The sequence below is a fragment of the Gasterosteus aculeatus genome, chromosome 3, assembly GCF_964276395.1.
Source record: "Gasterosteus aculeatus chromosome 3, fGasAcu3.hap1.1, whole genome shotgun sequence".
Taxonomy (NCBI): Eukaryota; Metazoa; Chordata; class Actinopteri; order Perciformes; family Gasterosteidae; genus Gasterosteus; species Gasterosteus aculeatus.
This window is the reverse complement of record NC_135690.1, coordinates 12,440,848-12,462,145: the sequence shown is the minus strand read 5'-3', so window position 1 is coordinate 12,462,145 and position 21,298 is coordinate 12,440,848. Positions and strand designations below refer to the sequence as shown.

Here is a 21,298-nt window from a genome sequence, read left to right as displayed (position 1 = left end):
CTCTGCTCGCTTAGATCCCAGACGCTGTCATGTGCAGCGCTTCACTGAAAGTCCCTCTAATGAGCGTCGCCTAATATAGTCACCTGGAGTGTTTGCTCGGTCTTTACTTCCCCAAACACCTCCACCATCCGTCTGTCTGCTCCCCTTCAAATGCACATCCACTCCTGTAGAAACAGAAATGTGCGATTTTCTTGTCAGCAATCATTCCTATGCGTGTTTTTTGTTGTTGTCGATCGCTCGCGTGCGGCTTCGCGCTAACTACCAGGGGAGGTGATAAATGTTCACATTCATCACGATGCACAAACACTCCAATGTACACTTCCTCCTATTATCTCCGTCAGCACATCAGACCCTGTATTATAGTCGTCTATCATTAAATTCCTCCCTCTTACAAATGAGGAAAGAATAGCATGCCAATTAATCTTCATCTAACACCCACGGCTCCTTGCAAACATCCCAGCATTGTTGGTGCTTTCTCTCGTTTTGGCAGTGGCGTCTGTGCAGCCTCGTTTTATCCCCGGCGCTTTTTCTTCAGCTGTTACACAGCCGAGGAAAGCGGAAATCTAAGTCCTAACAGAGGCAGAAATAAGAATAGTGATACAATATTAAAAGCTGGGCTTAATAGTCTTCCCCACGAGTGCACACAGTGGCGAATCCTTCTTAACATTGCCCGGGGTACATACAGCTTTCCCTCCCTATTACAGTATGAAGCTATAACGTGAAGCAAGAGACACAATTTCCATATTGTTCTCCCCTCTAATTGCAGATTAAAGACCAAAAAAAAGTGATTCCTGCAGATGAAAATGTCACTACTTTGTCACTTTGCCGTCTGAAGAACGGATCCACTATTAGTCTCACGTCGCGGCCTTCGGAGCAAATGACTCTTTCGAGGCGGCGGGGGCCCGTTGCCATATGGCGCCAGACAGCGTCAGAATTGAATAAACAGAGGAGATTTGCGAAAAACACCGCAGCAGGAGTGCGTCGTTAGACCGCAGTTGTCCGTGAGAGTGACTGCGATTCAAATAGGGAGCGGGGGTCACACCGGGAGGAACAAAGTGCGAGGATCAGTGTGAGGGCTGCCATAGTTAATTCTTACACCGCTCCACCCCCCCCATCCCCCTCCACCCTCCCGCCACCGAGCAGCCTCAGACGTCAGATAGGAGAACGGCTTTACAGTACGTCCCGCTCAAGCTGTTTGTCGTTTTTCTGTTGTTGAACTACTGTGGGATTTTTGTGGGTTTAGCTCCTCCGAGTGATAATGTCGTGCATTATTTAAAAGCACGGGGACTTTTCTCTTTTGCTGCGAGTGGCTCTATCTGTGGGAGGGCAGGGTGCGCGTCGCAGGCGGGGTTTCACTGACGACCCTTCCGCAGAGTTGGGAAAAATAGATCTGACTATTTATTCAGTGATTTGCAGACGTTGAACTGTGGGAGCTGATGTTTTTAAGTCCAACTTTTTTTAAAGGGAAACCACGTTATTCCTGTCGTCTCATACGGTCACCCGAATTTAATAAACAAGTCGCTCAAAAAAAAAACTGCATAGGTACATTTTCTCTTTTCAGAACAGAAAACCATGATAGAATATAACTCATTCATATTTAAAAAAGCTAATATTTTTGGGGAAAAGCTTGTTTGATGGAGACAACATTACAATTCTTAAATCAGCGTTATTACATAGTTTTACAGTATACATCAAATCAACTTAAACACAACAATGAGACTATACTCAATGTTTTGGACTTGAAAACGGACAACACACACACACACACACATATGCACATACGCACACCAGAACAAATATTCCGTCTATGTGACCCTTGGACTCTAAACGTTATGATGCAGAAGCGGTAAACGGTTCATGAACATGAGATAATAATCTGATCATGGGTGATAAAGTAAACTCTGGAATCTGTTAGCAAAGTGAAGCCAGGACAGGATGGATGTGAGCACGGCAGCTGCTTTTAAATAAGTAGAGTCTGTGCTACGTTTGTGCGTGTGCGTGTGTGTGTGTGTGCGAGAGCGCTTCTTTTTCTGTGTGTTCACTTCACGTACAAAATGCTTTAATGCTGTTTGATCAGGAGCAGATTGCTGGAAGGCTCCTGCATATCAACCTAAAGTAGGTCAATAAAAGCAGGTTGACTGTTTCAGTTCACCATTCACAACTCTTAACTTCCGCCCCCAAATACTTTAGCTAATTTTAAATCATCAGGGCCCCTGATGTATTTGGGTTAGGGTGTCACATTGTTATATTGCACTCCTTGAAAAAGCCTCTGGAGCCTAATAAAGCCTAATAGGACCACAACCCGGGGGCACATTAGCTCAGCCATCTCATTTACACCCATGAGTCATTGCTTCCAGCATCATATCGGATCAATTCCAGTCTAGTCGTGGCCGCGTTTGTCTGATTTCTAGTTTTCATTTCTCCCCCCCCCCCCGTCAAGGAAATTGGCCAAGAAGCGCAAGGAGACACTGAGCAGCACCCGCCAGGAGATGACCGTGATGGTCAACTCCATGGACAAGAGCTACACGGAGCAGGGCACCAACTGCGACGAGGCGCTGTCCTTCATGGACACGCACAACCACACGCTGAACACCCGCAGCGAGTGCGCGCTCACCCTCAACGGGCGCAGCGAGTGCGCGCTCACACTCAACGGGCGCAGCGAGTGCGCGCTCACACTCAACGGGCGGAGCGAGTGCGCGCTCACACTCAACGGGCGGAGCGAGTGCGCGCTCACACTCAACGGGCGGAGCGAGTGCGCGCTCACCCTCAACGGGCGCAGCGAGTGCGCGCTCCCCCTCAACGGGCGAGGTGAGGCGACGCCGCGGCAGCCCACCTGCCTTTAACAGTCACACACACACACACACACACACACAACGAGCATGCTGGAAGCAATTTATTTGGTTTGATCAGGTGAGAAAGAAATTCGACTGCACAGGAAATAATTCCATGGGGACAAGCTACATGTGTGAGTCTCGGTCCTCTTCCAAAGTGAACTGGGGATTTAGGTACATGTGCAGGGGGGGAAAAGGGGCTGTTCTTCTCTGCAGTGTGAAATGGTGTATTTTCTTATACATCAGGATTGGAATCTTATTTGTTTTGACTCGCTACAAAGACATCTCAGAATTGTGGAACAATAGGTCTCAGAAGTCTCTGTGAGACCATATCAATGTTTTTTGACATGATTAAGGTGCCCCGCTCTGTATTTTTTCCAAAATCAATTTCATGAATTAGTGTTAAATGGATTTTTAATGAAGAACCGTCTCAATGCTTCTTTGTTTTTTTCTGTTTTCGCCTTGTTCAAACAGAGACTCTATTCATCCAGTGCAAATGATTTAACAGTAATTGTGTAGTTTTTGAAAATTTACCCTTGTTACCAGTGTTATTGTCAGCCAATAGGGAACCAACTTATTCATAAGAGTTGAATATAATTCACTTTCATTTGACAAAAAAGACTATGATATGAGTTTGAGAAAGATCTTGATCTTTTCTTTATAGGCCCTCAGGGTTTGGTTGTACCCTTTTTATATATTCCCTTTAAATATCTTTAGTTTCTTTAATTATTTTTGTTAAATAAACTAAAAGTAAACTAAAGTCAGCAATATGAATAATTTACTTTGAGGAAATTGCTGATACCAGCACTAGTTATATCACTGTGTTGGAAGCCTGTAGGAAGTTTTGCATTGTGATCAATAATCGAGTCTGTTGCGAGGTCCTAAACTCAGCAGTTTTTTTCCAACTCAAGAAGGACAAAAAACAACACACAGTTGTTGTGCCTTTGTTTTACGATTAAACTGCTCGTTTTGTCTGTCCCAGGTTCAAGTTAATACTGTGCTGATGGACAGCTCAGCCGTCTGCACCCAGGGCTTGACCTGACATAATCCCAGTCAAAACCGTCAGATTAAAACTCCACAGCAGCTTCTGTCCCCAAACCCCTGCAGGGGATGAGCCCCAAAGATGCTCTGACCTTGATTAACTGTCTGTTAGCATGGATTTTCAAATCTGGCCCTCTGTCTGCCAGGGCAAATGATTTAAATGCATTACTTTTGACTCTGCCTATCGGTGTAATGCCTTCAATACTGTACGTAACCCCTCTAACGCCCCCCGTGACCTTACATGGCTGTCAATCGTGTCATTTGGGCTCAACGCGTCATGGCTGAAAGATTATAGTGCTGAACACGCCACACTGATAACGCACACCCTGTTAGCAAGGTGGTTGTCTACACTGCACAGAAGAAGACAAACATTTACTGTATTGCCCTACTCCGGTGCATAAATAATACATATGGTCGGAAACTAAGTACATTTACTTACATGCAAATCGTCTTGTTAAAGAGGAGTGTAGTGTGTGTGTGTGTGTGTGTGTGTGTGTGTGTGTGTGTGTGTGTGTAGATGCTGCAAAGCCACGCACAATTAATGCCCATTAGCGGAATTTGACAAGTACGTACCATTTTTAGGAATATCCTTTTTAACATTAAAAACAGACACATACAGCACTACCCCTTTTTTTAAATGGCGGTATTGCTTTTTCATGTGAGGTGAAAGTTTAGAATTTCTAAATCCATAACAAAGCGATGCTGAACTATTTATTTCCTTGTGTTTTGTTCTTCTTCTTCTGGGTAATTTTTTCTTGGCTAGCTGGATCGTCACCCTCTTCCTTCACTCTGCCTAAAGCCAGCACGCTCAGTACCTCCATCCCCACCAACTCCTACTACCAAGGTAAACACACTGCGTTTCAGGGTTCACTATGGGAGCAGTGATGTAGAGTGAAACCAGAAGTGTGCGAGATGAGTCAACAAGTGGCAACATTTCCAAACTAGTAATAATTAGTTTCATGCTCATGGTAAGGCTTATTTTTATGTAAATGACATTCTAATACAGTAATGGGTGGTATGAATATATTGGAATGCTTTAAAAATTAGAGGACAATTTCACAAATGAGAAGGTAGATAAATTGACTCTAGATGGGATTACACGCCACTACATCTGTGGTGTTTTATATCAATTTGCCAAGATGGAATTCAGACGTTCAATCATGACTTCAATTTCTCCAAATAATATGCATAATTATATGTCTTATGTAATCAGATCACAGCTCATTGATTAGGTGCAGTAAAGGGCAGCTAGATTTATAGTCAACTAAACGTAGTGTGTAACAAGCTTTTCTGGGAAATATGATTAATTTTTTTTAATGTTATGCTGCTGGCAAGAACCCAAACAATCAGGGTTTTTTTTTCATTGTTCATTTTTGTGGATTTATTTTGTTTCGTTCTTTTCTTTCCTCCTCCGACTTCTGCACTTGTTGGGTGTTCGTGCAGATCCCTTTGTGCCAACTGCCATCTTGGGTGAGACACATTTTCTTTTTACCACTGCTGTTGATTACCTCTACGTTCGTCTACGTTAAAGAATATTGCAGAGCTTTATTCCTAAGATGGTTGTTTGAAAGACTTACCTGTGAGGACAAAGAAAAAGCACAGATTTTGTTTTGTTCTTTTCCCCCCCATTTTTGTTTTGATTGGCTCTTTTACTAAAGACGGCTTCTTCACCCTCATACCTGCCTGCTGCTTACCCCCCCGCCCGCCCACCCCCTTCCCTCTTACTCATCCTCCCCCTCCTCTTCCTCTCCCTCCTTGTCAAACGAGGGGCTCTCCTGTGCTGAGGCTGGCTTCACTCCATCCCATCCGCATTGCGTGTCGTGCGTGTGATGTCACATACATGTTTGACCTCTCATATGCATGGACAGACATGTGGACTGGATGCGGAGGAGTGTCCAAAGGGCGGGGGAGGGGAGGGGGGGGGCAGCGGGGGGTTGTGGGGGGGGGGGGGGGGGGGGGGGCTACAGTTTGCTGAAAGGCATAGCAGCTGCACTGAGAGACCTACGGACATTGAACGGTGTGAGAAGGAGACAGAAGACGTCTGTCTCTCGGGCCCCACTCACCAAAAAGTCTAAAAAAAAAAACGGGATACGTTCGGTCTGAACATCTAAAGTCTTAGATTAGTCGCGGTGCCTCCCTTCCCTCCCCTATCTCCTCACTACGCATTTAACTCCCCTTCCTCCCTCCCTCAAAAACAACAACCTTTTCTATTATTCTTTTTAATGTCGCTCCCCGTGCCTTTTGGCTAACTGCTACTGACCTACTTGGTTTTGTTTTTGTTTTTGCCAGTGTTTATTCAAAAAAAAAAAAAAAGTATTTTGTTCTCCTGTTAATTATTACCGCCTTTTGTCGAACATGCACATCAGCCCAGAGTGCAGCATCGCAAACGAGCAGACGCTTTCTTATACCAAAGAAGCACATGATGTAGCGGCTAAGTGGGGCACTAGAACTGTAATAATTTAATACTCAAGGCCTCGAAAAAAGATGCAATAAGCAACGACTCCAGCTCCACAAACCACAAACACGCTAACTGCTTTTCCAGTCTTTTTCTTTTTGTCTTCCTACTGACGGCAACTTACAGCAGTGTCTTACATCATTGCTGGTGTGACAGCTGCTTATGTTAGTTTCACATTTAATGAAGCATGAAACAATTAACATGAAATTGTCGCAACCAGAAAAGGTTACATGCTTTCAGTTGTGACATATTCAGTCAAAGCATTGTCTCATCAGTTGAGGATAATGATCAAAACTGATTGGATCTTAGAGGATTCGTAATGGATTCTTTTTTTTTTTTGCACAAAAAAAACAGATTTGGAATTAATGCAGGTGCCACCATAAGCACATGCAAATATAATTATAGCAATTAGAGAAAGAAATTCCAGAATGTCAGAATCCTCCAAAAAAAAAAATTAAAAATGCAAGTCAATTACAGTTTACGACCAGTATTTCACCATTAATTTCTCCCTTGAAATCCATGACTTCCTTGTTTTGTTCTTTTACTTTTGTCTTGCACTGTTGAAATTGCCCCATCCATCCACTCAACATCCCCCCCCCCCCTTGACTAGGCTTTCTACCTATAGGCAGTTTGGACTGAGCAGGCATGTGATCTCGCCCTGTAGCGTAGCTCTAAAACACTCTACTGTAACAGGTTCTCATGCTGTATTGTTGCTTATCCCCTCTCTCCTCTCTCTCTTCTCCTCTCTTTCTCTCTACATACGTAACCTCTTATTTATCTGCTATCTAAAAAGTGCCCATTAATGGTAAGTTTTCCCCAAGCGGGCCCTGGGTTTTGGGGAAGGAGGTGGTGATTGTACGCACACAGCAAGCCAAAAAGTGAGAGGCTGCTTCTGACATGGACATTACGACATGTATTGCATGACCAGTGGACATGTTAGCATCTCACCACCCTCCACGCCATGCAACCGAGCCACCATTAGCCAAGCATGGTCAAAAAACGTACCGTGGCCCATGGCAGCATCACCCCATGCATTTTCCTCCCATCTCCGTCTCCCTCCTGTTTATTATTATTTTTTCTCTAGGTTTGATTTTTAGTTTTTACATTTTTCGGGGGGACAAACAGGGGGCGGAGGGTGGGGTGGTTGGGGGGTGGGGGGGGACAGGGGTTGAACTCTCGCAGTGTCTGTGTGATGCTTCTGACGGTGCGTCTGCTGCAACATGCTCACTGTGGCCCCCGCCGCACCCACTCACATCCTCCTCCTCCTCCTCCTCCACCATGTTTCTGGACACCCTCCATCGTCCGCTGGCTCCCCACAGCATCTGTGCCTCATGTCTGCCACCGGCTGGCCTACAGTATGAAAGAGCTCTGGACAAACGCTGGCTGTCAACACGAGCTGCAGCCCAAACCGGCATCCCGTACTGCCAGTAAAAAAAAAATAAAAAAAACAGTTAACGTGTTGCTTTACAGCTCTTCATGCCGATTTCTACAACTGCTAGATGCCGTTTCTTGCAGTTGGAGGCCGCTGCTTCCTTTTATTCCGAAAGTAGCCGTGTTAAATGCTAACATTGTAAGTGCTGTCCTCAAAGGGCCTCGTATATCAACGGCTACATGCTGTCTGACAGCAGGCCTTTAATATTACATAGTGTCCAGCCACACACTGAGACAGATGGACCTGAACCTTCCCACCACATGACTCATCCTATTACTCAATGATGTTGTGTTGTTGTGACCATCCATAACAAACAGATTACTAGTTGAGAGTTGTTTGTCAATCTGGAGGGTGGTGACATAATGCTTAACAGTAAATGAGCTAATGGGCCATCTGCTAATGGGAAATATTGTAACAGGGACGTCAAATGTTTGAAGAGGGGCAACACCTAAGCAAACCAAACTCTACTTGATATGCGCTCAACTGGTAAAATGCCGCTGCCGTTTCCTGCTTCAGGCATTATGTCACCCGCACGTACCCGCTGCCGATGTACAGATTCATCACGCAAGGCTGGCTCAAACCCCCCCCGTTGGTGTTTTCTGTGTCCCCGACAGACGAGAGCCAGAACATGGGCAGCGACACCAGCAGCCTGGTGCAGTCGCACACTCACTCGCTGAGGAAGCGGGAGCCGGTGGACGTGCCGTACCAGACGGGTCAGCTGCACCCGGCGATCCGCGTGGCGGACCTCCTGCAGCACATCACCCAGATGAAGTGCGCCGAGGGCTACGGCTTCAAGGAGGAGTACGAGGTGGGACCCCCCCCCCTTCTTCGCTGTAAAGGTCCAAAAACACAAATAAAGCCTGGTGAAAACTGGTGACTTCTCCACAGAACTTCTCGAGTGGAAATGTTCATCGGGCTAATACGAGGCTGTATCTGTGTGTTTATGGTGTGATGTCCCGTGTCTCTCGTGTCTCACGTCTCTCCCTTGAACTGTTTCGTCCCCCCCCCCCACCCCCACACCAGAAAGATGCCCTTTCATGCTAAATTGTTAATGTGCCTAATGTCTCTGTGTTTACAGTGCGATTCGTTTTGTCGTTCATCTGTTCCTTGTTGGTCCCAGTTTCCTCGGCTGTAGGCCGACGACGTAGAATACAACCGCCACACACACACACACACACACACACACACACACACACACACACACACACACACACACACTGACACAAAAGTGTGAGGGTACAGCCTGCTATGCGTTAGCCTCGTCCCCTCCTTCATTTGAATGAGGTCCGGCTTGCTGCTCTCTTAAGGATTTTTGTCACACTACAGCATTCCTTATCTGACACCGAAAAAAAACAAAAGATTTTGCCCCAGACGAGCATCGCTCTCATTTCCTCTCATTAGTGCAGGAGGCTGGCAGGGCTTGGCGGCCCTCCAGCCTCCTCTCCATCCCTCAGCACCGCAGCAGCCGGCCCCGTCTCACCCTGATGGCGTGCTGGAACAGACTGGCTTCGAGCTATACTTTAAACAGCCGTCTTTTTGAAATATCTCATCTGTGTCACCCCAGCCTTTCTATCTGGAAATCCCCCTTTTCACAGATAGTATTGCAACTTTTTTACTCCCTCATCTTCTGTTTTGTCTTGCCTTCTCCCATCCCGCCTTCTCTCTATTTTCTAACTTGCATCATATCCCTTCCTTCAAACACTGAATGTATTCTCTTTACTTGTCTTTTGCTTCATCTCTTTTTCAGTCATTTTTCTTATTTACTTCTTTATTCTTTCCCTGCTTTCCACTCTCACTGCCTGTTACATTCCTCCGATGTGCGGGCCAGATTTATCTGTAATTAACTCCCCACTTCCCCCTCATGGCTTCACAGCTAAATAATGCAGCCTCCCAATGCTACCTGCAGCATCAGATCATTGAAGGGCCGGAGTGCTTTGGGCTGCCTTCCGGGCCTTATCCATTATGGATAAAGGTGTTTTGGGTTCACGCAGGCGGCATGGCGTGGATGCATAACAGTCAATCAAAAAGGGAGGCAACGCCACGACGGCCAATTGTACCCCGCCCCCCCCCTTTTCCCCTGTGGTCACCTATCTGTCCTCGGCCCGTTGGGATGCTTAAAGTGTGTAATGGAGCTCATTCTCACTTGGCTGGAGCAATTCATTTGTATGTTGTGTTCCGCTCTTCTTCATTTCAATCCGTCTCAAGGTTAATGCCCTTTTTAACCGTTTATCATTGGTGATGAGATTGGAGCCCAGTGCGCCTCTAAACCTGTTGACTTACACTGTACTATATCTCTCTCTGACCCATGCTTCTTGTTATTCTGTACCTTAACTTTGGATCAGATAAACGAGGTAAGCCAATACTTACTATTTGTGAGTTTTTTCTTTTATTTGTAGTTGATATCACAAACTTGAAGGGTGGATGGTGCTTCTCGGCTATTTTGAAGGCCCTGTGGGATTAGATCGTCTCACATTTAGGATCTAGTCTGAAAAGGGCATTTACCAACAGAAGTTATGTAAAAGTTGTTTTTTCATGATGGGAATCTCCTAGATCCATAAATCTTCCATAACCTCATTCTAATATATACTTATAAAGCTTTTAAAAGCGTACCACTCCAATGGGAAAAAATAGAAAAATGATTCTATTTTGGAGGATAAAATAACCCCTTGTAGCATTTGCAGACATTGTACTAGTTAATTACAAATTCATTAGTTTGATACATTATTACGTTTGCCAAACCCACCAAATCCCAAAGTTAATATACAATTTGACTTGTAATTAGAAAAGCCGATGAAAAGTGGATACTGCACGTCTCACACTAAATGTTAAACACTTTGTGAAAGCTTTATAAAGCAATCTTTGATATAAACCCTATCAAAGTATTTGCATGTCCAAATTCTTCTGCACGTTGACGTAAATGTTGGAGTGTGTGAAGCACTGGGAGAAAGTACTTTTTGTCTGCTTTGAAATGTTATTTTCTCCACGTATTTCACTCTTTCTCAGCTTGTGTTTATGGGGACGCTCCGACCACAAATGAACACTATAGTCCGTTTTGAATGAGTCTCCTTGTCTCACACAGTAAATGACGCATTCAGGAGCAACTCGCAGAACAACTCTGCTTCTTTGTGTTGTCACCATTTTTATTATATTTTATCATTCCAGGCTTTCCCATTGTGTTTATTTTATGTCGAGTGCCTTGTTGTTGCTGTACTGTCTGGGCGAGTTCCCGTATTGATTATTTGGAGAAAAAGTTTTCCACTCACTTTAAGTGGTTATTGTCCAAGCAAGGCTGGGACTGTGGTGCAGCCGGTAGCCTGTAATTGAAAACACACCAATTTGGATCTGGGCCAAGGGGAATAATTTAAGGTTGGTAGAAAAATTACCTGCAGATGCGCTAAAATGAAAAGTACCACACCAAGCACACGGTTCCTGTGGATTCCCAGTCTGGGTATACAGACATTTAATTGAAAGCTTTCATATAATCTCTACCTCGTGGGACAATACTTTATCGCCATAATTTATTTCTTCATGAATTCAGCCTCTAAACAGCCTGAGGAACGAAACAATGGCAGCTGAGACAGGCGGGCTCACTCAGTTTAAGCAAGAACTATTACAGAGCCGGCAGGTAACGCCTTTCGCTTTCGAAATGATTTGTCTTCCGTTGCTCGACGTTAGACCTTTATCCCTCAGAGTGACGGAGCTTACTCAAGACATACCACCACAGAGGCCTACGTAATCCATCTCTGAGACAAGCTTCCATCTTCACTGGAGGGATGGGACATATTTTTTAGCATATTAAAGCTGTTCCTCAGTGAAACCACCGATCCTCTGCACTTAATATAGGAACGTGTCCTTGTGCGTTACCCGGAAGGCCTTTATTTGCTAGACAAACGGCCTCCTGCCTGCCGTTCAGCCCTGAGATGAATTAAAAACGATCAAGTCGTGGAACGCTGACGATTGAAGACAATGCCCCCTCCTTCTCGCAGCCTTGCTCGGCGCACCGAAAACAAAGTCTCCCGGCGATCTTTTTAACTGCCGATAAACGCCTCTGAATCTTTACCCTCACGTGGTCAGCACTCCAAAGTATCGGCTGACTTTGTAAGTGTGCATCAGCCGACGATTTTAAAGCCAGACCAAGAACAAGTTTTTGCCGGCGGCTCGAACCCGCTCGGAGCCAGCCCCACCCGCCGCCGTTCAGAACAGCGGTGGACTGGCAGCGGAGACGTATTTTCATAATTTGGCTTAATTGTGCCTGGTGTGCCATCAGAATGGAAATGTCCCCCGCGAGAGATGATAAATATTTCATGAGGGTAATCTGAGCAGGGGCGCGGTTTTGATCTGCAGACGATGAGCTGGCTTTATTTTTCCCCGCGACGAGCTGATGGAGTCCTTCAGAAGAGGCAGGCAGGCAGGCAGGCGGGCGGGCAGGCGGGCGGGCAGGCGGGCGGGCGGGCGGGCAGGCAGGCAGGCAGGCAGGCGGGCAGGCGCCACAGAGGGGAGAGGTTTCAGCGCGACACCCGCCGCTTCTGGCGCCCTAATGGCGCTGTCCGTTTGACACAGCCGCCCCGGGATCCAGCACCCTCTCAGCGTTTCATGTCTAAAAATGATGTGAATATATCTCTCCCCATGTCGTCCTTTCTATTGCCAATGTTCCCTTTCCTGTTTTTTTGTTTTTTTGTGCAGCCGAAAGAGTGTGTTCTTTAGCCTGGTTATCATTTAGAGTGCTCACACACGACACCATATTTCATCTCCGCCTTCTCTGTTCTCTGCTTTCTGTCTTTTCAGAGCTTTTTTGAGGGACAGTCTGCGCCGTGGGACTCTGCCAAGAAGGATGAGAACCGCATGAAGAACCGATATGGGAATATCATTGCATGTGTGTACAAAGCACCTCCTGAGCACTCATGAATTTTTCTGTGTGCCGCTTCCATTCTTCTGGCTGATTTATTGGCCGGGCTTGTGACTCTGGATAACTATAAGCTGCTCAAACAGAGTTTTATTATCAGCCAACGAGAGCAGCTTTGACCTTTCCAATCTACTTTTATATTCATCTTTCTGCAGTGTCTTTTCGGTTATGAGAAATAGGCCGTTGAGCCTTATGGCAGATGACATGTCTCTGCAATGTTTACAGATATGTCGAATTTGATTTCACAATGCATTTATTGCCTATACTGATTGGACAGTAGCTTTTCGCCTTGTTCAACCAAAAAACAGATACATCTACAACAAATTACATTTCTTTCTCCACAATATGGAGTCAAAGCTGTATTATTTTCATTTAATGGAAGTGTCTGACCGTAAATGCATGTTCTTATTTGACATGATAGTGTTATATTATTATAGTGTCTGAATGATGTTCTCACTGCTGATCTTATTAACCATAAATTGGAGGTTTTCCATTGAACACATTTCAAACCGCTAAAATGACACTCGCCGTGTTGCATTGTTTTCATTCGTGCCCCAGCATGACGCCAGTCGGGTCGCTCCTCCATCATCGCTTCCTGTTCCTCCCTTTTACTCTTTGTCCCGCTCGCGCTTTTTCTTCTCCTGATGCCCTCGTTAATATGATTAATTCAACGCTGGTTCCTCTCCGCCTCTCTTCCAGATGATCACTCCCGTGTCAGGCTGCAGACCCTGGAGGGGGAACAGAGCTCTGATTACATTAATGCAAATTACGTTGATGTAAGTACACACACCAGCCAGTGCCACCAACGCAAAGGTCACTGCGCTTCCTCTCGGGGAGAGAGAGGGCGCTGGTGTCGCCGTTGTGGGGGGGCCTGAGGGACAAAGCAGCCCCTGCTGCCTGTCCATCACAAACGCACACACACACACAGACACAGACACAAGTGGCCTTTATATTCAACTTTGGAGGGCTGCTGTATCACTATTCGTTGGATATATTAAGAGGAATGAAGATCAGAGGCTGACAGCGCTGGGAGAGAAAAAAGGCAAACCAGCACACACGGGATACTGAGGTTATAGTTATGGACTTTGCTTTGAACAACTGCATCAACACATCATGAAAAAAACTAAACTGAGGAGAGAAGGAGGAGAAATCCATTGATGAGTAAGAAGTAAAGTTTTAACGATGGATTAAAGTGAAAAAAGGATTTTAAAAAAAGGCTTAACATAGTGCTTTTAACATCACAATAAACGTGGAGGGCCTAGAATAATAAGAACTTTTTATGTGGCCTATATAACTACTCGGTTTTGTCGACTTCATTCCATTTAGTGAAATTCTCATTACTTTCTCATTCCTAAATTAGGGGATTTGTCTTTGCTTTCCCTAAAAGACAATATTGCTGTCACAAAAAATGATCAATGTGAACATATTCGGATTTGCCACTCTACAGTGTTCACGCTGTTCACTGTTTGGTCACGTCTAGTTGATCGTCATGGTTACATGCTCTTCACATTTACTTGGGCTTGTGTGCATTTTCGATGTTCACTATAGCACTTACACGTGCATCGTGTAGATCAAAACGACGACCTTTTTAAATGTTCAGGGTCAAAGTCTTAGTCGAACAGCCACAGAAGAATATAATCTACTCACACAAAAACAATGTCACCTTCCTGCAGGGTTTGCTGATGCAAGCGTTCGCTGTGTGACATCTCAATTGTTGCCGCTGGTCATTTTAAACATTTGAAAAAGTGACTAGCGCTGTCTTCAATAGGGGGATGAGGAGGGGGGGGGACGCTGGTCTTAAGAATGATGTACCCTCACTCTGCGTCACGTCCACGTTGGGTGGCTGTAAGGTTCGAGTAAGAAACCGTGACGCACAGACGAGTGAGTCAAAGCAGAACCCGCAGCTGCCTACAGAGGTTATTTCACAAGCCTCTTGTTCCTGCAGCACAGCACTTACATGCACTCCGGTGAGTAAGCATACCTTTACAGTAAGCAAAAGTCATTCAAAAGTGGCGTGAGACATGTCGAAAACACATCCAACCCACTTAACTCGCACAGCGCAGAACTGACCTGACTCGCTGCTGATAGCGGTGTTAATAGCAGGATGTGACCAATCACAGCGGCTCACTTTGAGCAGATGCTTCCGCTTCAATGTGTAATGCCCTGGTGATGCACCTGACTCCCTAAGTGCTTTTCTGCTCGGGAGAGAACTCTCACTTCGTCTCTCCATCTTCTCCCCCCTCCCCCGCTCCCCCTCCACCCCTCTAATGTGGTAATTTGTAATCTCTTGTTACGCCTTCAAACATAAATTCATAATGCAAGGTGTGCCACGGCAAATGCAGACGGCTTAAATTATTTACCTTTCCCCACCATTCAGTTTATGGACCATTATGCCGCGAAAGGGGCGCTGCGGAGGAGACTCTCACAATGGAGAGGGCCCCATTATAAGATAAGAATACACGCATATTAAAGAGGGCTCTTATTGAAAAGGATTTGCGCCGCACTGCCGGCTTCATTGAAAAAGTACTTAGTAGAAATGAAGGCAGATGGGTAATGATGTTTTTGCTCTTCGGAAAGCTTTTTAACCCATCTAGAAGCTTGTCCTCCCCAATAAAGTCTTATGTGTAGAACATTTCCCGCAGCGTTTGTTATTGTGCTCTATTATACCGACGATTATTTCACGTCATGTACGAGTAAGCAGAGGCAGTCTTTTTTTCAGCACCTGATTGAGTATTTTCATAAGCATTTAGGAGGCAGCAAACATGTTGTTATTGCCTTTTGTCTGCAGAGTCGTGTGCGTGTGCACACAAGGGAAAAAACACAGGTCAGCTCCAAAATAACGCAGTGACAAAACATCTTTACGGTTTCATTTCAATTGAAACATGGCAGCAAACCGTTTTATTATTATTATTCAGCCATCAACAAATTTGATTCGGTTCTTACCTCAATAGCTTTTCCTGACATCTGGAGCTTGATCAGTGGAGATAAAGAGACACATAGTGTACATTTTTACAACAGCAGTTCCTAAACATCTGGAGAAGGTGTCGCTAAAAGCTTAACTTTTAGCCATTTGTGTGCAAAGTCTGCATTTGGAGGTCTAAAAACACAATATTTCACACAGCGAGTCTTCTACCAGAGTAAGACTACTCTAAGGTCTTAGCTCCATGTCAACATCAGCAGGCAGGAAGGTGTTTTTGACATATAAATATCCAGGCAGAAAATAAAAATGAAGAAAAAAAAAAAAAGAATCTTGCGAGACATATGACGGTTCCTGTCCTCCATTACATTACATTACATTACAGGTCATTTAGCAGACGCTTTTATCCAAAGCGACTTACTTTTAAACCCATGGCTTTTTCAATCCTCCAGGTTGGAAACCACAAGACAACTAATAATGCAGACGCCACTTCTGACGCCTGTAGTTTTAGTTTATATGCTGCGTTAGTTGTGTATAACAGCAAAATTATAATACATTTCATCAAAGCAACTGACGCACAATGAACCGGGTCCGTACACTTCCCTTTAGGGCTCACATTCCCCTTTTAGATACCCAGCCACGCTCTCCCCTATGAATTATGCGTCGCGTAACGATTTTATACTTACACACTGCAGAGGCAGCATTTACTCTTACTTAATTTAACAAATTGTATTTGTAAAGGAGGATGTATTTTGTACTGTAGGTGACATGGTTGGTACCCTGTATTTACAAAATTAGGCTATCAAATGATATTCAGGCTAAAAGAAAAAGTCGTGCCTACAAGCAAAAACATTTCATGCTGACAGCCCACTTTTACCGGGAAGAAGGAATAGAATAGACGAGTACTCGTTGTTAGGAGCGATGCAGCAGAAACACAAAGAGCATAGCACATATTTAATTCCCCTTCAGTAATTTACACACCCCTGGATACAAAGCTCGTTCAATTAATAATTTCAATGTGGACATTTCTCTGTTTATCTCTTTCGTGTTGATCATGAAGAAACACTCTCATGCGCCTAATGGCAACGTGCTTCTAGTCCAATCATAGTAAGCTCTACTCACCTGACAGTCACTGTCAGGGCCCTTCTTTCTCTCCCCCACTCTAATCCGACGGCGTGCCGGGCCCCCACTTTACTCGACAGAACTTACATGAAAGCACAAACAAATCTCCTCCTCAGTCCAGAGATAAAGAAGTCATTAAAAATGGAGGACAGTTGAATGAGCTGAAAGAGCCCCGTGGATGAGAGGGAGAGTGAGGGAAATATCCTTTTGTGTCTTTCTCCCTTCATTGGAGGAGCGTTAATCACAGTCCAAGTTAAATTGAATATGAGTGAGATAAGCAGAGCAGCAGCGGGGAGGCTGGGGGAGATGGGGGAGGGCGGGAGGGAGGGTGGAGGGCTGGTGAAGACAATCAAGAAGAGGCAGGGCCGGGGGAAGAGCCTTTAAGTCCTAACGTTTTGTCTCCCGCCTCATATCTCTGGAGAGGAGACAAGGAATTGGACAAATAAAACTTGAAGGGATTAGAGTAATCCGTGAGACCAGGGGCCCATTGTGGAGATCAGGGCTGTTACTTGTATCTTGAGGGATTATCAACCCTTTGCCTGCTCACTCCAGAGGTGGCGCCGCGTAATTTGTGACGTTCACGCACCTTCCAGCCGGAGCAGCATCCATCACTCGTGCGTTTGCCCCACTCGGGCAGATGTCGAGCCAGTGGCGTGAATGGGTGCGCAGGAGCAAACACAGTGCACATATTCCTTTAAACCATCCCCACAGAAGGTGGAGCAACATTTCCATACTGTGTAAATCTGTTCTCTGAGGGAGACGGCTTCACGTCAGCTTGTCCTCCACGAGTAAAAAGAAAGTAAAGTGACTCTTCTTTTTGTTTTTCAGGGCTACCACAGGCCAAATCACTACATCGCCACTCAAGGTGAGAACGCAACTCTCTGAGCTCTGGGTTGGAATGAGTGGGCGGTGAGAGTTTCACGCTGTCTTGTTTGTTTGGGGGGGGGTGAATGTGGGCAGGTATTCTGGAATATCTTTCCCGACCATCCCCATGGTTGTTTACATACGCTCTTGCAAACTCCTCTTTGATGCTCAGTCAAGTGTGTGTTCGGGGAATCTGGTACTGCTCAGTGTGCGCGCGCACACACACACGCACACACACACACGCACGCAGACAGACGTGCAGACACACACTTACGGACCTCTGCTTTCTCTCTCTCTTTCCCTCCCTCAGTCTCTTTCCTCTTTCCTTCCATCGGTGGTTTGGGAGCCATTAATCAGGCAGTCTGGGAGCGAGCTGAATAAATAAATGGATTAGCCGACATGTACAGGCACATTTTGTCACTGCGTTAATCTGGCCGGCAGATTCGCAGGGCGAGGAGCACTTACCGTGACCCCCAGAGGTTAAGTCTGATTGATGGTTAATTGTTATGAATTTTGCGTCAGGAGCCTTGCTCCCACACAACGGGGCGGGCGTGCGTGCGCGGGGATTTTGCGCACCACTTTGGAGAGCGGGGGAAAAAAAAAAGAACACAGTGGAGCAAAGGAGGAAAAAAAAAGAGAAGAGGCGGTTTTGCGTAGAGGCCTTAATGGATTCACAATCTGCTTCGGCGGAGCTGGGAGTTGCATAATTACCTGTTTATTAGTGCATCGCCTCTCTTCCTCGGTGTCTCAATTAAAACAACCCTCTGTTTGCTCTTACTTCGGCAAAGGGGTGGCATACCAATCAGGCGGCGGCCGCTCGGCTCGCGCGGCGGCCTGTATGGGCGCAGCACCTGCTCCCACCGAGTCAAAGCACTCCGCAACGCTCTGCTTGTGGGGGCTTCTGTTTACCAAAATCAAGCCCCTTTAACGGGCACATTCGCTCGCTAAAAAAGGATTTCGGCTGGATTATTATGACTTTCATAATCGTGCTATAGTCATTAAAAACATTCCCTATCGGCCTTCGAAAGATTCACGCGGACGTCAACAGTCAAGGAAAGCCTGGCTGCAAATGGAAGAGCTTGAGAAGCCCAACGTGTTTCCATTCAAACTAATTAGCCCCTCTTTGCTCATTGAGCTTGCATAATAAGTCCTAATTTTCCGACAACACTATTGCATGCACTGTGTAGAGCCATCCAATGCAATAGAGGGGAGGTGCGCTTCTCTCTGTATGTATATGTGTGTGTATGTGTGCGTGCGTGTACGTGGAAACATCTGTATTCTCCGGGAGAGCAGCCCCCCTTTTTATAATTCATCATCAGCTCCGGCAGACTGACGGGAAGGAAGGCTCAGTCTGCTGACACCGAGGCGAAGAGCGGGCCGAGATGATAGGAAAGCCAGTCGCAGACGTGTCTCTCTCACTCAGACGAACTGCCTGCCGGAGCTCCTGCAGAGAGCACCTGGGCATTGGCACAGTTGCCGAAAATCTGACTGGTTTTTCTCTCCTGTAAAAGTTTCTCAGTGAGTGACACTTCCACTCGAGTCCGCTGGGACCAGCAGCAGCTCAAAGGAAAATGATGATTCCCGCACTTGTGCTGGATGAACTTAAAAAAAATGGTTGTCATAAATTGGTTGTGGGGGTGGTTGAGTATGTGCTTAATATGGCAGACGTTCTCTTATGCTATAAAGTACAATGGCACTCGTTAGTCGGTGGGTTTATTGATGACTCCCTTTGCTCTGTCAAGGTGACAACTGCAGGTAGAACAGCTGTCGTTCCATAAAAGGCTCATCACCCGAGCTCCGCTCGTCATTATGTAGGTCATTCTCTTATCCGGGGGATTTTTTTTATTTTTTTCCTGCAGCAATATAGCAACTGACTGTTGGAAATTCACAGACGCCATTTGCGGCCCCCCTTACTTGGCGGATTGTGCATGCGGCTCTCGACCCTCCCGAGTCCGCCGCCCTCCCTCCGTCCATTTTTTATGACCCGGGGATTGTTTAAATAGCGACCAGACATGAGGGTCTGATAAGTCGCCCCCCCCCCCCCCCCCCCACGCTTCCTGCCGGTGATGTGAAAAATATTCATAACGCTGGAAAGGGTTCAATTTCATCAGGCTTTTCCCCCTCTGGTCCTCGTCGCTCCTCCATTCCCACCAAATGTCACCAGCCGCGCGCCAGAGTTTATTATTTACAGGTTAACATCTCCGGGCCCAACGGGGGGGGGGGGTTGAGGTAGAAGAGAGAGATAGCAAATCAATGATAAGCGTGTGTACGTTATGCCAAAGTCTGCTGCATGTAATATTAATGGGCAGGATAGGGAGTTTTGCGGCGCGTACCTGGCTGGGGGGGGTTTCTGCAGCTGTCACGCTCCTCGTTTCTAAAGGAGGAGCCGGCCTGCTCCCCAAACACGGCGTGTCGACTGCAGCTGTAGCAGCGTTAGCTCTCTGACAGCTGGAAGTGCTGGTGAAGTGCCTCCTCTCAACTTCTCCAACTGGCTCCTCAAGAGGGGAGGGCTTTCGGAAAACAATTGCTTTTTTTTTTTTAATTAGCACATCTGCACACCTCCCGTGTGAAAGTCACACAATTTGTTCATTGTCCAACGCTGTTTGCTAGCAAGCTTTCGCCCGAGCTTTTCCCGCTTCTTACCATTTGTCACTTTCTATTCGGTGGATTCCGAACAGATTTTATTTCAGGAAAGATCGGCAGAAGCGACCAGAACCTCGTTCAACCTCCTTAAGACTTCCAGCGCCTCCTGCTCACCTATCCCCTGTCTCCTCGTCTAAGCGAAACATAAATTGGCTTGGATTGAGCCTCCCATTGGATGATTTACCGTATAATGCCAAGTGTTATTGTGTTACTAAAGTCCTACACACCAGCTGTCCTGCTTCTCAGACTCCCTCTCCCAAACTTCTAAGCAGTCTGTATCCTCCCTCGGCGACAAGTGTAGGAGGCAGAAGAGTGGGTGGCTCAATCGCGTTGGGTAGTTATAGGAGAGACTGGAAGTGACTGGAATTGGAGATTGAGGTCCTGCGGTTACAATCGAGACGAACCACCTCGGGCGCAGCAGAGGAAATGTTGGAATACGAATGGAGGATATAAAGGAGCTTTGTTCCAAATTTCTAAATATCAAATTGGAATGGAAATAAGTAAGCAGAAGTTCAATACTCATTTTCACAAAGATTTCGCTATTACACCCTGCAAAATGTTCTTGTTTTCCAAAGTGTGACACATGAGCAGGCTGGCAGCAGCGACATGAGGTGGATACGATGGTTCATTTTCAATCATTTATCTTCTTTTCAGCGGAAAGTCACATGAATTTCATTGCTCAGTTTGTGAAAAATTGAAGCGATTCGAACTCTGTCACGTGGGGCCGTGCTTGAGGACAGTCGGAGGAGAGACAGTGAAGAACCGTTTAGGCACCGCAGAGAAAATCAAACACGGTTTGATCAATCGAGTCATTAAAATGTTGATGCACTTCGCTGGGGCCCTTAGGGAAAGATGTAAGCCAAAAAAGGTCCAATAACGGAAAAGGATGCTGGAATAGCTGCAACTTGGAGGTCATCAAACAACTGCACGTGGTTTATACGTAATAAAAACATTTATTTATGGGGGCATATTTTCTTAATTTGATAGCCGGACTATGTAGAGCCACAGATTGGGAATGATGACGAGAAACAAGCAACAAATGTCCCCGGCGGGAGACTTCTCACACTGCGTTTCCTTGACTTTTATTGAA

At 45.9% G+C, this 21,298-nt stretch overlaps 1 protein-coding gene across 9 annotated transcripts in view; it reads left to right on the top strand.

The window, feature by feature from the left end:
- LOC120816195 (receptor-type tyrosine-protein phosphatase mu) overlaps nt 1–21,298 on the top strand; it is a 122,925-nt gene that overhangs the window by 88,206 nt on the left and 13,421 nt on the right. For all 9 annotated transcript variants that reach the window (XM_078099378.1, XM_078099377.1, XM_078099376.1 and 6 more), the window contains 7 exons: nt 2,441–2,808; nt 4,636–4,716; nt 5,316–5,342; nt 8,374–8,567; nt 12,545–12,632; nt 13,362–13,438; nt 17,530–17,566. In XM_078099378.1, coding sequence (XP_077955504.1) covers nt 2,441–2,808; nt 4,636–4,716; nt 5,316–5,342; nt 8,374–8,567; nt 12,545–12,632; nt 13,362–13,438; nt 17,530–17,566 — 872 coding nt within the window. The remainder of the gene's footprint in view (nt 1–2,440; nt 2,809–4,635; nt 4,717–5,315; nt 5,343–8,373; nt 8,568–12,544; nt 12,633–13,361; nt 13,439–17,529; nt 17,567–21,298) is intronic.